A 17,796-nucleotide genomic window follows, 5' to 3' on the forward strand; every position below is an offset into this window, starting at 1 on the left:
CCGCCCCTCGCGCCGCCGCCCCGCTGTCGCCTCAGCAGCCGCCCCGCCGCCCCGGGTCATGGTGCTGGGCCGCGGGCTGCTCGGCCGCCGGAGCCTCGCCGCGCTGGGAGCCGCCTGCGCCCGCCACGGCCTGGGTAGGTGGGCCGGCGCCGGCCGGGGCTCCGAGGGGCGCATCTGACAGAGGCCGGGGGCGCGGGGCCCGGCCCGCGGAGAGGGACCCGCCGGCGTCGTGACCCCGTAGCGGCGGTTGGGCCGCGCCCCCGCGAGGGGTCCGGCGGTGCCGGGCGGGTGGCCGGCTCCGGGCGCTGGGGGCGGCCGGGAGTGGCCGGGCCGCCGCGGGCTGACGCTGTTTTCTGTCGACACAGGCTTGTAACCCTCGCCGGCGTCCAGGCGCGCCGGTTGGGGTCGAGAAAAGGCCCCGCGGCACTTGAGTCAGACTTTGCGGGGGCTGAAGACAGAGTGGGGTCACTGGTCAGCTGGGGGTTGCTGGCGGATTTGTGCCGGGTAAGGAGACGTGGGCCCCAGGAGCCCCGCGCCCCCTCCCGCCCGCGGCCCTCCTGGGGGTCCCCTCCCCGCCCGGGCGGACCCCTCGTGTGTGCGCCCCGGGGCGGCACAGCCGGGCCTAGCGCCCCAGGGACTGCCTTCCCATCTCTTCCTGCGAGCTTCAGCTGACAAGAAAAACCCGGGGTACACGATTCTAAAGTGCAGATAAAGGGCAGGAAGCCGGGCCAGTACTCGGGTTCCAACAAGACTGGGTCCTGGGGGCTGCGGGGCCCTGGCCCTCCCTCTAAAAGGAGAGGCGTTGGGCACGCGGGCTTCCCAGGGCCTGTGCTTCCAGCTGTCAGATTTCCTTTCCCACTGGGAGTTACCGCTTGCTTTGTTGGAATATTTTGACCTTGATTTTGAAATCTTTCTTTATTTCCTGATATCTTATCTGGCTGATGTGGCAATAGGGGCAGTAGGTTAACCCGAGTCTTTGGGAGATGGTTAGCGGTTGGAGAAATGACCACATAGGAGGCGAAGCCGTCCTTGGCCATTTTAGATCTCACTGAGAGCACTCAAGGTTCTGGAGCGGGTAAGGTGTTGCCATTACTAAGGAAAGAACCTGTCCTTTTTCCCACTTGGGGACACTCCTCAGAGTGTCAGGGCTAAGACTTTTTGCTTCCGGAGTCAGGCAGAGAGTGTAAGTGGGACTGTAGGGAATTGGCAAGATTGTGGCCACCTCGTTCAGAAGGGAGCCCAGTGCCAGCCATTGGATGCTGTGCAGAAGGACGGGCCCAGCTCAAGAGAAGCGGAACAAAACATGTCTCAGGACTTGGCCTGGACTACAGGCTGCACCTCTGTGCCCTCTGCTTATACAAAAGGTCACAGTTGCAAACCAGTGAACTGGAAGCATTTCTCAGGCATATAATTTTTGGAAAAGGAATAAGGCTTCTGGTGGTGCCTGCAGAAATAACTAAGTTCCCCAGGTTTTCCGGGAGAACCCTTATAGTACCTGAGCACAGGATGTAATCATGTTTCCTTCACCTGGACGGTGTTCCTCTCCCAGACTCGAAGCACAGTCCTGTTTCAGTCCTGCTTTCCTCCCTCCCCAGCCCCCAGTACGCATACTCCGCTCTGTAGTCCTTCCTGGGCTCAGGTAGGGCTGGGGCCTAGGGAAGGTGGAATATCACAGAAACATCATACAGAGATGTTTGTTTTGCTGTGCATGAGGAGAAGGGCCTGGAAAATGCCCAGCTGGTTGTCCAGGGAAAGGGGAATTGGATATCTCTGTGTACTCTTTAAAGCTGCAGATCAGACAGTTTCTCTGGCCGTGGCAGATAAGGTTGAATTCAGCTTTAGGTGGCCGCTGGAGATGTGGTCTGTCAGTCAGTGGGTCCTGCCTGCTTTCTGGATCCCTTTTGGAAGAGGCCCCCATTCCAGCACCTCCCCCAGTATTTCATGGCTGTCTTCTGTCACTTTTTGTGGTGTTCATCTCTTTCACATTAAGACAAAGTATTGTTGGGGCCTCTGAGTTTTTAGATTGAATAGGAGTTTCATTGTTGAAAATAGTTTGGCACCTGACTCCTCGGTGGAAGATGCTTTTGGCTTTTGCTCACTCTTGACACATCCTGGCAGGGTCCTTCGGTTCAACTGGATGGCGATTCTGTGTCCTGCACACTTGAATCTGGAACAAGTGGCCACCTGTCCCATGTCTCAGGCCCTGGTGTGTTTTGTGCATGATCCAAATTTCGAGTTCCTGCCTATGAAAGTGAATATTGTTTTCCTCTCTGGCTGGAGGCCTAGGAAGGGTCAGAGGCCCTCGCCCTCCGGGTTCCTCTCTTTGTGGTCTTTCTGGTTCGGGTGTGAACACCGCGGGACTGGCACTGGTCACTTCTGACACTGGTTTGAATCACAGGCACAAGCCAGCACTTCTGTCCTCTGAGAGCTCTCGAAAAAGAAAATCAGGATCATAGTCTGAAAGAAGTGATTTCCGTGAATATGCATGTGAAGAATTTTCTGTGTTTTTCTTACGAATGTGGTAAAATGAGGATATTTTCTTCTTTACTGAAGGAACTCAGAAAACCCGACGCGGCGAGCCTCACACTTTGCTGCTCGCCGAGTCACTTTCCTGGGATGTTGTCTCCCTGGGACGTGGGGCCTCCCGGGCCGAGGGTTTGTCTTTAAGTCTCAGCCTGGGGCAGCCTCCCTTGGACACTGACCGAAGCTGCTCTTTGTCTTCAGGCCCAGCCCTGCTGGGAGTCCTTCTCCATCACACGGACTTAAGGAAGAGCTTGACTGTGGAACAGGGCACCATGAAGGTTGAGTTACTGCCCGCACTGACCGACAACTACATGTACCTGATCATCGATGATGAGACCAAGGAGGCCGCCGTTGTGGACCCGGTGCAGCCCCAGAAGGTGGGAGGAAGGGCCCCAGCACCACCTTGTCCCCTGCCAGGGCTAATAGCTGCAGTGTCCTTGTAGCTTGGCCGAAGCTACACAGAAATTCACTCATTTGGTTTTTGAAAAACAACTGGTGGCCTGCCACTCTGCCGTCGGGCAGAAGGCCAGTGAGGGGTGGAGGCTGCCAACGGCTTGGGTGGGGAGAGCAATGGGCTTCTGTCTGTAAGGTCCCGGGGCGCCAGGAAGCCCCGGGGGCGGTGACCTCCGCTGGAGGGGCTTGGAGAGGTCGTGGCTGGCCCTGAGTTGCCAATTGGGTCAAGAGAGACCTGGAGCGGGGGCAAGTCGGCAGGGTCACGACAGGGCACGGCCCCTCCTGGCCAATCCTGGGTTCTGCTGGGCACCCTGCAGCTCGGCTGGCCAGTGCCAGGAGTGTGACCATGGCCCCCATCTTGCCTCACGTTTGGTTGCAGGTTGTAGAAACGGTGAAAAAGCATGGTGTGAAGCTGACCACGGTGCTCACCACTCACCACCACTGGTAAGCCCTCACCAGCCAGCTGCTTGGGCCTGTCGGCTCCCGGCCATGTGCACCCCCGTGTGCACACCGGGCTGGCGTCCGTGGGGATTGGGCACTTGCGGGCTCCCTGGGCCCTCCTACAGGTGGAGGCCTGCGAGATTGGAGTGCTGGAAGCCCTTGTCCCCGCCCAGCCGTGTTCTCTGTGCCGCTGAGGGTCAGCCCCAGTGGGATTCTGAGAAGACGTGTGGGCTCTAGGCTCCGTACTGCTGCCCTGCGCCCTCGGCCCTGGCCCTGGCCTCCATGGGGCGGACCTCCAGCAGCAGATCCTGGGCTTGTGTGATGGGAGACTGGCTTTGATGTCAGGGAAGAAACTATTCTAGACCTTAGTGTTTTTAAAAATCAAGCAGCTCTGTTTGGAGAGGTTGTGGTTCTCGAAATTGAAGGTAAGGGATGAAAGAAGCACCCAAGTGTTTGGGTTTTAGGGCTTAGAGCTGCTTGTCCAAGACCCTCCTGTGGGGTTTTTGAAATTCTGAGACTTTTCACAGCTTGAAAAAAATACTTGTTTGGCTCTGAATTGTCTTTTCCACGTAAGTGCCTGAAGGCAGCCAGCGACTCTCACTGCACTTCACCTGTGAGGTGCGGTGTCTCCGCTGGGGTGTCCTGAGGATGTGGGTTGGCCAGAGTTTGCTCAACGGTGGCCACTTCTTGGTTGATGTCACTAAGGCACCCAGAGTCTTTGGGGTTTAGCCCCGGGGGCATCAGCTGTTAATTCCTGAATGCAGAGGGGTCGGCCGGCAGCCTTGCCCTTGGCTGCTGTGCCGCTGGGCTTTCTGGGAAAAAGCCAGATTGCCTCCCCGCGAGCCTCAGGGTTGGCTTCTTGCTCCCTTGCTAAGCAACGGCTGGGTCAGTTTTCTCAAGTTGTGACGCTCTGGGGTTTTTCATATGCTTATGCTACAATACAAAACCCCAAATTCGGCCCCAGACCGAGCCCCAGGGCGCCAGGGCCTCCCTCCCTGCACTAGAGGAGATGGTGAGGCGGTGGTTGCGCAGGTCAGCGGAACGTGTGGATGCGTGTGGACGCGTTGGCACTGCCCTGTGTGTAGCAGATGGCAGGGCGGGGCCGGGCAGCCCCTGCTATCTGTGCGCCCTGCTGGGTCGGGGCCCCTCGAAGGGCTCCGTGGATAAGTGTGTAGTGAGGGGCAGGAGCCCTCGCCTTGTCCTGGGAGGTGCAGGGAGCTTGGTGCAGGGCCGTGGCTGGGCTTAGGCTGTGTATGTCCCCGGGTGCGTTATGGGCTGGTCGCTGGCCCCTGATCGCCCTCGGGCATTGGTGATCGATTTATGTATGTATGTTTGTTTAAAGATATAAGTGTTTTCATTTTTCTTTATTTTTTAAATTTTAAAGAAGTTTTTATTTTAATTCCAGTTAACATGTGGTGTTATACCGGTTGCAGGTGTACAACATAGTGATTCAGCAGTTCTGTCCATTACTCTGTGCTCATCACAAGTGCTCTCCTTAATCCCCATCACCTACATAACCCTTCCCCCCACCGCCTCCCCTCTGGTAACCATCTGTTTCTTCTCAAGAGTCGGCTTCTTGGTTTGTCTCTCTTCTTTTCCCTTTGTTTCTTAAATTCCACATATCAGTGAAATCATGTGGTGTTTATCTTTCTCTGACATTTCGCTTAGCATTATACTCTGTAGCTCCATCCGTGTTATTGCAAATGGCAAGGTTTCATTTTTATAGTTGAATAATATTCCATTGTGTGTGTGTGTATGTACACACACATATATATACCACATCTTTGTCTATTCATCAATTGATGAACACTTGGACTGTTTCCATAATTAGTCTCTTATAGATAATGCTATAAACATCGGGGTGCATGTTTCCCTTTGAATGAGTGTTCTTGCATTCTTTGGGTAAAGACCCAGTACTGCAATTACTGAATCATAGGGTAGTTCTATTTTTGACTTCTTGAGGAACCTCCATACTGTTGTCCAGAGTGGCTGCACCAGTTTGCGTTCCCACCAACAGTGCACGAGGTTTCCTTTTTCTCCACATCCTCATGAACATCTGTTGTTTCTTGTGTTGTTGATTGATGTTAGCCATTCTGACAGGTGTGAGGTGGTATCTCATTGAGGTTTTGATTTGTATTTCCCTGATGCCGAGTGATGTCGAGCATTTTTCATGTGTCTGTTGGCCATTTGGATGTCTTCTTTGGAAAAATGTCTGTTCATGTCTTCTGCCGATTTTTTAAATTGGATTATTCATTTTTTGGGTGTTGGGTTATATAAGCTTTTTATATATTTTGGATACTAACCCTTTATCAGATATGTCATTTACAAGTATCTTCTCCCATTCTGTAGCCTGCCTTTTAGTTTTGTTGACTGTATCCTTTGCTGTGCAGAAGCCTTTTATCTTGATGAAGTCCCAATAGTTCATTTTTGCTTTTGTTTCCCTACCCCTGGCAACGTGTCTAGTAAGAAGTTGCTATAGCCGAGGTCAAAGAGGTTTCTGCCTGTATTCTCCTCTAGGATTTTTATGGTTTCAGGTTTCACATTTAGGTCTTTCATCCATTTTGAATTTATTTTTGTGTATGGTGTACGAAAGTGGTTCAGTTTCATTCTTTTCATGTGGCTGTCCAGTTTTCCCAATACCGTTTGTTGAAGAGATGGTCTTTTTCCCATTGGACATTCTTTCCTGCTTTGTCGAAGATTAGTTGACCATAGAGTTGAGGGTCCATGTCTGGGCTCTCTATTCTGTTCCATTGATCTGTGTGTCTGTTTTTGTGCCAGTACCATACTGTCTGGGTGATCACAGCTTTGTAATATAGATTGAAATCCAGAATTGTGATGCCACCAGCTTTGCTTCTGTTCTTCAGGATGGCTTCGGCTATACGGGGTCTTTTGTGGTTCCATAGAAATTTTAGGATTCTTTGTTGTAGCTCTGTGAAAAATGGGGGTGGTATTTTGATAGGCAATGCATTAAATGTGTAGATTGCTTTGAGTAGTATAGACATTTTCACAATGTTTGTTCTTCTAGTCCCTGAGCATGGAATGTCTTTGTTTCTGTCCTCTTCAATTTCTTTCGTAAGTGTTCCATAGTTTTCAGAGTACAGTTCTTTCACCTCTTTGGTTAGGTTTATTCCTAGGTATCTTATATTTTTGGTGCAGTTTAAACAGGATCATTTTCTTAATTTCTCTTTCTGCTGCTTCATTAGCATATAGAAATGCAGCAGATTTCTATGCATTGGTTTTGTATCCTGCAATGTTACTGAATTTGTTTATCAGTTTTAGTGGGTTTTTTGGTGGTCTTTTGAGTGGGGCATTGCCATTTTATTTATCATTAATTTATTTTTAGGGAGGGAGAGAGCAGGGAGGGCAGAGAGAATCTTAAGCAGGTTCCACCAATCTCACGACCCTGAGATCATGACCTGAGCCGAAATCAAGAGTTGGACGCTTAACCAACTGAGCCCCCCAGGTGCCCTGGACATTGCCTTTTTAGAAGACAGCTTCCACCTGCTCAGGGCAGTGGGTCCTGAACTGGGCCACCTGTGAGAGTCATGCGGGTGGGGGCGCTTTAAAACTCCTGCTCTGCAGGCTGCCCCCAGGCCAACTGCGTCAGGATGTGGGGCAGGGAGTCACGACTTGGTGCTCCTTAACAGATCCTCAGGTGACTCTTATGTGCCCAAAGCTTGGGAGCTGGGCCTTAGGGATTATCTAGGTGTTTGGGATTTGGTTTGTTTGCTTCAGAAGCTTCCGCAGCCACAGGGCAGGAGCACAGAAATGCCTCACTTCGGAAAGGCATGTCTCAGAATGTTCTTTTCAGTGGAGCCAAATGACAAGCCAGTTTCCTGTGTTGGGAGATGCGTTTCTACCGAGAAGGCAACCAGGAAAGGAGACTTGTGGTAGGGGTTTAAGAGCAAGCAGGCCCAGTCCCATCAGCAGGAGCCCAGGTCTCCTTTCCGACTTCTAGGGACCACGCTGGCGGGAACGAGAAGCTGGTCAAGCTGGAGCCTGGGCTGAAGGTGTGCGGGGGTGATGACCGGATTGGGGCCCTGACTCACAAGGTCACGCACCTCTCCACACTGCAGGTGAGCAGTGAACCAACGGAAGGCACTCCAGCGGGCAGGGGTGCGGTGGGGACACTTGCCCCCCCTCCTGGCATTTCCTCCCTGAGCCAGGGACCCCGCGGGCGGAGGGCGGCATGCTGAGGGCGCCTGGCCACGGGTGGAGGGCGGCATGCGGAGGGCGCCTGGCCGCGGGGAGAAGCGGTCAGGCCTGGTTTTGAGACAATCAGGGAAACTGGAACACGGACAGTGACCCGTCACTGTTCATCTCTTGGACGCAGTGACCCTGTGAGGTTAAGCGAGAGGGGGTTCCCAGGGGCTTCCACGGGCGCCCGGGGGGGCGGTATGCGCATGCGTGCAGCTCCTCGTGCGCGTGTGCACAGTGCACACGGCAAACGGGGGGGAGGCGGGGGTCTGTTCGCGATCGGTGACCCTTGGGAAGGGCACACCGATGCTCATCTTGAGTTCAGTCTTTTTGTAGGCTTGAACATTTTTGAGGTTAAGGGTGGGGGGAGGGCTGTGGGAGACAGGAAGGAAAACCAAACAGAAGGTCAAGCACCCAAGAAGGAAAACTGTCTTTTCTAAGAAGCAAGACACCTGGTTCAGATTTGGCCTGATTTTGAGGTCTCTTCCTTTGGTTTTGCACGCCAGCCAGCACCAGGTTCCAGGGCGGGCCTTGCCTCTGGGGGCCCCTTGGGGACTGAGTCCCACGGTCACCAGCAAGATGCATGTCCTGCTCAGTGGAGCAGCGGTGACTGAAGTCCTCTCGCCCCTGCCGGGGGCGCCCCCATGGGGCAGTGGCGGGTGCGAGGGGGGAGGGACCTGTGGGGGGCCCCCCAGCGTGTGGGGAGCACGTGCCAGCACCAGCTTTGTTTAAGGTGGGGTCTCTCAACGTCAAGTGCCTGTCCACACCGTGCCACACTTCTGGACACATCTGCTACTTTGTGAGCAAGCCCAGCAGCTCTGAGCCTCCTGCTGTGTTCACAGGTGAGAGAGTTCAGGTGTGCGAGCCGGGGCGAGGGATTCTCTGCAAAGACCCGCTTGACTTAGGGATGTCTCTGAACACTCGGGGCGAGAAGCGGCGCGTTTGCAGCCTGGCCTGCTGCGCCGGGCCCTCAGGTAGAGCCCACGAAGGGCCCCAGCCTCAGGCTGTGTGAGGAGCACTGTCAGGACAGGCCTTTCTAGCAGTTGGGGGCTTCTCCCTTTGGAGAGAAGGTGAGCCACTCTTGCTGCTGGCTGGGAGCGGCGAGACCAGAATGGCCGGGTGCATCCACTGCAGCACAGAGCAGGCCTGTTGGCTGTGCCCAGGCCCCTCTGCCTCCTGACCTTTCTCAGCCAACATCGAGTCTTGCAGAAATTTAAGTCTCAGTCGTGACGTCACTGCAGCAAGGGCCAGTTGGGAAATGCGATGGGGCTCCTGGAGCAGCTCTGTGGTGGGACCGGTGTGCGTGGGGCTCGGTCACCAGCAAATGGGGCTCTGGGCTCCTAGTTCCAGCAGAGGTGCTAACAGGTGGAGGGGCCTCTGTGGCCTCGTGAATCCCACAGCACCCCCACACCGAAGCGTATTTTTATTTTTTTTATTTTTTTATTTTTTTTAAAGATTTTATTTATTTATTTGAGAGAGAGAGAATGAGAGAGAGCGAGTACATGAGAGGGGGGAGGGTCAGAGGGAGAACCAGACTCCCTGCCGAGCAGGGAGCCCGATGCGGGACTCGATCCAGGGACTCCAGGATCATGACCTGAGCCGAAGGCAGTCGCTTAACCAACTGAGCCACCCAGGCGCCCCCGAAGCGTATTTTTAAAGACTACAGTCGTCAGTGTCCCCAGTGCAGTAGCAGCAGGTGCAGGCCCTGAGCCGACTCCGAGTTCGCGTCGTGGGACCCCGGGGACCCCGGACTCGCTCTGCCTCGGCCCCCAGTGTGTGGGGCAGGGGAACTGGCCCCCGGCGCCACCTGCGGAACAGCGAGTGCAGAGGCCCCCTGAGTGGCCATGGGCAGCTGGTGTCGCGCCTGCGTCCCTGTCACTGCTGCGCGGGGGAAACCCCCAGATGTCAACCTGCCCAGCTGTGGGGGGAGGCGGGTCCCTGGGGACTGCGCAGATGAGAGAAGCCGTGTCCCCGCTTTGGAAGGTGAGGCTGCCTGCTGTGAGACCCCGCCCTGAGCCCAGGCGCTACGCGGTGTGCCTGTCCTCTGTGGACAGCAACTGGCGGGGTGCAGTGTACGGACAAGTCGTGTAGCGTCCTCCATGCTGAGGCTCCAGTGTCTGCCGCCTGGACAGTGAGGACTGGACATGTGGGAACCAGGGTGTCCAGCGAGGCCCCAGCAGCAGGCGTGGGAATAGGGGCTGCTCCCCTGGAGGGAGGGCCCGAGCTCGAAGTCTCCTGCACCTGTGTGTGCCCCAGCCTCCTCTGGGGTCTCGTGGACTTCTCGCTGGTTCCCAGACTCGACGTACCTGGAGAGGTCGTTCAGGGGACAGCCCCAATCCCACCCACACTAGGTTGTCCTGTTGTCTGCTGGGGGGCCCTGACTCCTGTCTGGGGCGGCCCCATGGTCCTGGGCTGTGGCTTAGGCTCCTTGGGAAGAGGTCTGGCCAGCGCTGATGGAGGAGGACACCCCACCACTGGGGCCTGGAAAACAAATGTGTCCGAGCTCCCGCTGGCCGTGGAGTCCTTCCCAAGGAAGAGACCAGGCAGGGAAGCAGCAGCAGATGGCCGGGTGTCAGGAGGAGGGGACGCCCCTTTGAAGGGCTGAGGCAGGAAGGGGTCTGTGAGGTGGTAGGCCTGTGTGTTGAGGACTCAGGTGGTGGCTGGTGAGCTCAGGGGGGATCCTGCAGGCTGATGCTGGCCGCAGAGGCTAAGAGGAGACCTAGGGAGGCGGGCCTGGGAGGGCTGCTGGGCTGGTAGGTACAAGGGCTGGTTTGGCAGTCCTGGTGCTAGGGCTGACAAGATGGGGCGGTGAAGAGAGGAGTGGGGTGACCCTAAGGTGTGGGTTTGAGCAGCTGTTTGGGGGGGCTGGTGGTGCCAGTTAGACTTGAGGGGAGAGGTTGGGGGGTGGGAGCCGAGAGCTGGGGGTTAGGGTTTCTTGGTTTGTCTCTGTCCTGCTGGCGGCCCCCCACTGCTCCCTGGCTGTCCTGTTTCTCAGGTGACACCTTGTTTGTGGCTGGCTGTGGGAAGTTCTACGAAGGGACAGCGGATGAGATGCACAAAGCCCTACTTGAGATCCTGGGCCGGCTCCCTCCAGACACAGTAGGCGGCAGCCCGCGAGCGGGGCCCTCACCTCCCTCCCAGGCTGCGGAGAGCGGGGGCGCGGGGGCACTTCATCTGGAAGCGAGGCTTTTCTGTTAATGTATTTTTATTGTTGTTTAACACGCATGCAAGAAGTGTCTGTGTCATGCTTATCGCTAACGGGACCTAGCCCAGAGCCCCGCAAGCCCGTCCTCGAGGGGTCTGAGGGCAGACTGCGGAGACTCCGAGCTCACAGTCTGGTGTTTTCCTCAGAGAGTGTACTGTGGCCACGAGTATACCATCAACAACCTCAAGTTCGCGCGGCACGTAGAGCCCAACAACGCTGCCATCCAGGAGAAGCTGGCCTGGGCCAAGGTGAGCGGGGTGCACTGTGGGGTGTGTCTGCGGGGCAGTGACCATGACAGGGCTCCCCAGGAGCCACTCTCGGGGCACTGTCTCCAGTGTGCGCACGAGGTGCTCCTCCCGGCCCGCCTCAACTAGCGAGGAAGCCCTGGCTGTCTTGTTGAGGTCCTTGTCCACCCAGGGGGTCTGGGCTGGGCCTGGGATCCTGCACTTCTAGCAGGTGCCCAGGGGAGGCCGGAGCTGCGGGTCTCTGACCTGTTCTCCATGTGCTGGGCCACGCGGTAGGCAGGACCGTGAATTAGCAGCTCAGCCTCTGTGTCTGGGGCCAGCAGTGGGAGTCGCCCCAGAGGCTGCTTGTCTGAAAGGCATTTATTTCTGTGATGACCCCGGGGCTTGGAGGTTTGGTTGCAGGGTTGGCTTCTTGTCCCGGACGCATCCTTGGTGCTGCTGCAGGTGGCTGGGCTAAGGGACGTGCTCCTGGACGTGGGGGTCTGTCTTCCTGTCCCTCTCAGTCCCCAAGAGGGCGTCAGAAAGACACACCCGGGAGTCCTCTCGTGTGGGGCCTTCTGCTCCGTTCAGTGACAACTTTTGTTTTTTAATCACCTGTTTTTTTTCGAGCATCTTTATCAATTTGGAGCATGGGCTTACAAAATCATACTTGTTAGAATACACCACCTGTGTCAGTTGACGAACATTACTCCTTTTTTTGCAGTGCACAGAGGAGAGTTTTTCATGACAGCACAGGACTCACCCTGTATGTTTGCTATATGTATTGTTTTGTGGTTGTTTCATTTAATAACGAGTCCTAGTGCCCTGTCCGTAGCAATCTATACACACGGAACTGATTCTTTTCAGAGTTACTCGCTTTTAAAAAAAAACTCCTCTTTATTGAGGATCATTTTCATTCAATCAGATACCTGTTTTGAGTGAGCAGTACGCAGTTTGATGAATTCTGACAGCATGTGCCCGTCTGACCCCAGGGCATCCCCTGCCGCTCCGCACCCGTCCCCCCAACTACGGATGCGCTGTGACGTAGGCCACCCTGTTCTGCAGTCTCCCACAAACAGAGCCCTAGAACACAAGTTGCATCTGGCTCTTCGGCTCAGCATAACTGTTGAGTTTCCTTGATGCTCTTTATTTCGGGGCAGCGTCTGGTGTGAATGTGCTGTGTGCTGTCTGCAGACGGCCGGGCTCGTAGGCGGTCCCCAGCTGTTTGCTGTCGGGGTAGCGGCTGCGACCCTCTGTGTGCACGTCTTGGCGTGGACACGGGTTTTCGCTGCTCACGGGTGCACACCCCAGGGGTAGGTACGGTTCGTGTAGGTTTCACTTGTAAGAAGCTACCAGACGGCCTTCCCTCTAGGAACGCTCCACGTGCAGTGTTGATGTTTTATTTTTTTTTTATTTATTTATTTTTTTAAAGATTTTATTTATTTATTTGAGAGAGAGAGAACGAGAGACGAGAGCATGAGAGGGAGAAGCAGACTCCCCGCTGAGCAGGGAGCCCGATGTGGGACTCGATCCCGGGACTCCAGGACCATGACCCGAGCCGAAGGCAGTCGCTTAACCAACTGAGCCACCCAGGCGCCCAGTGTTGATGTTTTAAATGTGAGCCGTTCTGTGAGGTGTGCGCTGGTGTCTCCTTGTGGTTTTAAAATTTCCATTTCTCTGATAGCTAATGAAACAGAGCGTCTCTCATGGGCTCACTGGCCTCTTACAGGTCTTCTTTTACAAAGCGTATGTTCAAGTCTTCTGTCCATTTAAAAAATGCGGTTGTCTTCTTAGTTGCAGGAATTCCTTATATATTCTGGAAACAAGTCTTTGTCAGAAATGTATATCAAATATTTTCTCTCACTTTTTATGGCTTGCCTTTTTTTTTTTTTTCCTTAACAGTGTCTTCTCAAGAATACAAGTTTATATTTTTGGTGAAGATCAGTTTATTTTCTTCTACACTTTGTGTGTCCTAAGAAATCTTTGCACGCCCCTTGTCACAGACTCTGCTGTGTTTTCTCCTGAAAGTTTATGGTTTTAGCTTTTATGTGTATTCAGATTTAATGTAGGTTCGTGATCCTTCTCAAATTGTGTATGGTCTAAGGTTAAGAGTAGAAGGGCCTTTTTTTTTTTTTTTTTTTTTTTTCATATTCACATCCAGCTGCTCAACACCATTTGTTGGAAACAGTTTTTTCCTCGTTGGACTACCCTGGCATCTTTGCTAAATAAAACGGACAGTGTAGGCATGAGTCACTTCTGGATGCTCCCCTCTGTGCCACTGATCTATAGGACTTCTCCACCGGTAGCACACGCTCTTGATTACTGTAGCTGGTGGTAAGTCTAGGAGTCAGGTTGTGTACATCCCCTAACTGTAGACTTTCTTAAAATTGGTTTTGGCTCTTCTAAGTGCTTTGCATTTCCATATAAATTTTAGGATTATCTTGTTAATTTTTACCAAAAAAGTCAGCTTTGGATTGGGACTGTTGTAACAAAAGATTTGGAGAGAACTGAGGTCTTAAAAATCCTGAGTCTTTCCATAAATCTGCTATAGCTTTCCACTTATTGAGGTCATTAGTTTTTCTCAGCAATATTTTATAATTATCATTGTTACAGAAATTGTATATATTGTTAAATATATCCCTAAGAACTTCATGTTTTTGGATTTTATTGAAGATGATTATTTGCTGAAGTCTTTAGAAATACGTGATTTTTGCATTTTGATCTTATATCCTTATGACCTTGCTCAGCTCCCTCATTCTAGCATCTTTTCCAAAGATTCCTTAGCACACAATCACGTCATCAACAAATAGAGACGGTTTTATTCTTTCTTTTGCAATCTATGTGCCTTTTTACTTGTTTTGCCCCATTGCATTGGCTACCATCTCCAGGACAGTGTTCACTAGAAGTGCTGAGAGTGGGCATCTTTGCCTCGTTCCCAATCTTAGGGGGAAGGCATTTAGCCTTTAACCATTAGGTATGATATTAGCCGTGGGTTTTATGTAAATCTTCTTTCTTAGGTTGGAATTCACTTATATTCCTGGTTTGCAAGAGTTTTTATCATCAGCGGGTGTTGAATTTTGTGAACTGTTTTTTTTCTTCATCTGTTACGTAATGATGTTTTTCCTCCTTTACTCAATTAATATGGTGGAGTACATCAGTTGGTTTCAAATGTTAAACCAATTGTGCTTTCTAGACAAACCTTAGTCATGCTGTATTATGTTGCTGTAGTCTCTTCTTTTGTGTTCATAAGATTTACTGGTCTCCAGTTTTTTGTTTTTTTTTTTTTTTTCAAGATTTTTATTTATTTATTTGACAGAGAGAGACACAGCGAGAGAGGGAACACAAGCAGGGGGAGTGGGAGAGGGAGAAGCAGGCTTCCCGCTGAGCAGGGAGCCCGATGTGGGGCTCGATCCCAGGACCCTGGGACCATGACCTGAGCCGAAGGCAGATGCTTAATGACTGAGCCACCCAGGCGCCCCTCCAGTTTTATTTTCTTGTAATGTCTTTGGTCTTAGTATCAGGGTGATGCTGGCCTCATAAAATGAATAGAAAGTGTTTACTCCTCTTTTGCAAGAGTTTTTCTGTGCTATTTTTTATTCCTTTAATGTTAGAAATCACCAATGAAGTCACCTGGATGTTGAATGTTTTTTTGTGGAAAAATCTTGTTGATACGAATTAATGTCTTTATGTAGAGCTGTTAGATTTTTACATCTTCCTGAGTCAATTTTGTTAGCAACTTGTGTCTTTCAAGGAATTTGCCCATTTTATCAAGGTTTTCAAATTTATTGACATAATTTTCATAGTGTTTTAAAATGTCAACTTTGCTGTGGTTTAGTTCACATGTAATGAACCACATTAAAGTGAACGACTGAGTGGATTTTGACATACACCCCCCCATGAAATCACTGCCCTTACAATTAAGGTACAGAACATTCCCATCATGCCTCATTCTCTCTGCAGTGGCTCCAACCACTGAGGTGTTGTGCCACTGGACCTTAGTTTGCATTTTTTAGAATTTCATAGAAATGGAGAATACATTATGTACTCTTTTATTTTCACTCAGCAGAATGATTTTGAGATTCATATTGCTGCATGTATCAGTATAATGAATAGTGTTCCATTGGTTGGACCACGTTTGTTTATCCATTCACTTGTAGACATTTGTGTTTCCAGTTATTGGCTGCTGTGAACACTTGTGCACAAGTCTTTGTGTGGCATGCCTTTTAATTTCTCGTGAGTAAACACCTAGGAATGAAATGGCTGGGTAGTGTCAGGTACATGTTTGACTTGTGAAGAAACTGCCAGTTGTTTTCCTAAGTGGCTGTGTTATTTTACATTCCTACCTGCAAAGTGTAGACTTTCAGTTGTCCTACATCCTCACCAATACTTGGCATTGTCATTCTTTTTGATTTTAGTCATTTTAATGGGTATGTAGTGGGGTTACATTGTGGTTTTAATTTGTATTTCCCTAGCGTCTGTTAATGTTGAGCATCTTTTTATATGCTCATTGGCCATTTTGTGAAGTGTTTGTTCACATCTTTTGGCCATTTAAAAAATTGGATTGTCTTATTTTTGATAAGAGGATTTTCTTTTCTTTTTTTTTGGTAAGTTTGTCAGATAGCTTCTCCCATTCTGTGGCTTGCTTTTTATTTTTCAACAATGTTTTTTGAAGAGTAAGCATTTTTAATTTTGATAAAGTCCAGCATGTTAATTTTTTTTATGGTTCATACTTCTTGTCTCTTATCTAAGAACTACTTTTCCCAAGGTCAAAATTTTTCTTTGCTTCCTCTTTTAAGTTTTATAATTTAGCTTTTACTTTTTTTTTTTTTTTTTTTTTTTAAAGATTTTATTTATTTATTTGACAGAGAGAGACATAGCGAGAGAGGGAACACAAGCAGGGGGAGTAGGAGAGGGAGAAGCAGGCTTCCCCGCGGTGCAGGGAGCCCGATGTGGGGCTCGATCCCAGGGCCCTGGGATCACGACCTGAGCCGAAGGCAGACGCTTAACGACTGAGCCACCCAGGCGCCCCTTAGCTTTTACTTTTTTTTAAATATAATTTTTAATTCTTCCTTTTTTTTTTTTTTTTTTTTTTAAAGATTTTATCCATCTATTTGAGAGAGAGAGACAGAGATAGTGACAGAGAGCATGAGTGGGGAGGAGAGGGAAAAGCAGGCTCCTCGCCGAGCAGGGAGCCTGACGCGGGGCTCGATCCCAGGACCCCGAGACCACGACCCGAGCTGAAGTCAGAGGCCCAGCCAACTAAGCCACCCAGGCGCCCCGGCTTTTACTTTTAGAGCAGTTGGTCCCCACCCCCATCTGTTGGATATGCAGTGATATCACCTCTTTCTGATGTTGGCAATTTGTGTTCCTTCATCATTCTTAACAATTTTGTTGATCTTTTCAAAGAACAATTTTTGCCTTAATTTTCCTTGTTTTTTCATTTGCCAATGTGCCTGCCAAAGGGCTCTTCTGGGTCTTTCTCCTCGGGAGCCCGTGAAGGGAAGGCCCTGCCCAAACACCCTGTGATGAGAGCTCCCCACCTTCCAGAGGGGTGGTCATCCCAGGGCAGGGACCCGGGGCACTTGGGTGTTTTCTTCTTTTCTGTGTTGTCTATATTTTTGCTGGTTATTCTATACTGTAAAACACAAACTTCATATTAATGAAAAGAAAGTTTGGTATCCCCTCCATCTCCAAGACAGCAAGGGGAGGAGGGACAGGTTGTTGTTGGTGGCCGGGACACTTGGGTCTCCATGGCAGGAAGGAGCCTGTCCTCACACTGACCCAACTCTGTTCACTTTGCCTTCTGAGTTGGACGATGTTTGAAGATCATGAGAAGGTACTTAGAAATGTTACCTTTAGAAGTTTCTGTATCAAAGTGACCTCTGTCCTCTGCAGGAGAAGTACAGTATCGGGGAGCCCACGGTGCCATCCACCATCGCGGAGGAGTTCACCTACAACCCGTTCATGAGAGTGAGGTGAGGGGGCACTCCAGGGATGTCTGCACCTCTGCCTCACCCAGCCCAACAGTGTCCACTCCCCAGCCCCCCTGCAGACCCCAAATGCTGGAGGCTGCCCTGAACTCTTTATCAAGCACTGCATAGCCTAGGATGCAGGTACCTCTTCTCAGAATGGGGGGATGCTTTCCTTGTGCCCTGGCAAGGGTTTGGGGTCCTTTCTGACCCTGGAGGGTCTTGGGGAGCTTCCACCTGGGCTCTGACCGACGCCAGTGGGGAGTTGGTGTTCCCACCCTCTGGGTTGCCGGCAGGACAGCTTGGCCAGCATGTCTTCCAGTTAGGAACATGTAAGCTGGCCGCTGGCTGTAGCATTTCATTTTTTAAGAACGTCCCAACTTCTGCTGGCTCTTTTTGTCCCCGGCGCCCTGGTAGAGGCGGTGGGCTGGGTGAGCATGGTGTGCAGCCTGGTGTTTGGCTTCCGCAGGGAGAAGACCGTACAGCAGCATGCTGGCGAGACTGACCCCGTGACCACCATGAGGGCCATCCGCAAAGAGAAGGACCATTTCAAGGTGCCCCGGGACTGAGGCGGCTGTGGGGCCTGGGCTGCCCGTGGCCACCACCGCTCTCAAGCACATTTGGGTATTCAGATGTTTTAGATAAATTTCCTGCCAGGAGTGCAGGAAATCCAGTCTTGGTTTAATTTTAAATTAATCTCAAAGCCCTTTGCCCGTGTTATCAGATGTTCTAATGCATATTTATAAGAGAAGTTGAAAGTGTATTCCTGGATGCTCAGCTTGCA

At 51.6% G+C, this 17,796-nt stretch overlaps 1 protein-coding gene across 2 annotated transcripts; it reads left to right on the forward strand.

The window, feature by feature from the left end:
* The first annotated feature begins 25 nt into the window (after positions 1-25).
* Positions 26-17,713, forward strand: HAGH (hydroxyacylglutathione hydrolase). 2 transcript variants are annotated; one of them, XM_032425633.1, is made up of 10 exons: positions 42-134; positions 366-504; positions 2,725-2,900; positions 3,356-3,420; positions 7,376-7,493; positions 8,348-8,456; positions 10,610-10,713; positions 10,966-11,067; positions 16,939-17,018; positions 17,482-17,713. In XM_032425633.1, the coding sequence occupies exons 3-10, from the start codon at positions 2,796-2,798 to the stop codon at positions 17,579-17,581; spliced, it is 783 nt and encodes a 260-aa protein (XP_032281524.1). In that variant the 5' UTR covers positions 42-134; positions 366-504; positions 2,725-2,795; the 3' UTR covers positions 17,582-17,713. The 2 variants fall into 2 exon arrangements, with proteins under 2 accessions (XP_032281523.1, XP_032281524.1); XM_032425632.1 differs by lacking the exon at positions 366-504 and having other exon boundaries at positions 26-134.
* Positions 17,714-17,796: the final 83 nt, after the last annotated feature.

Source organism: Phoca vitulina, unplaced genomic scaffold (genome assembly GCF_004348235.1).
Source record: "Phoca vitulina isolate PV1807 unplaced genomic scaffold, GSC_HSeal_1.0 scaffold33, whole genome shotgun sequence".
Lineage (NCBI taxonomy): Eukaryota > Metazoa > Chordata > Mammalia > Carnivora > Phocidae > Phoca > Phoca vitulina.

Excerpts from the sequence above, each read along its gene's own strand:
- HAGH (XM_032425632.1), top strand. The coding sequence starts at position 59 with ATGGTGCTGGGCCGCGGGCTGCTCGGCCGCCGGAGCCTCGCCGCGCTG. Across the intron at positions 7,494-8,347 it reads CGCACCTCTCCACACTGCAG|GTGGGGTCTCTCAACGTCAA; the intron begins GTGAGCAGTGAA and ends GCTTTGTTTAAG. Across the intron at positions 11,068-16,938 it reads AGAAGCTGGCCTGGGCCAAG|GAGAAGTACAGTATCGGGGA; the intron begins GTGAGCGGGGTG and ends TGTCCTCTGCAG.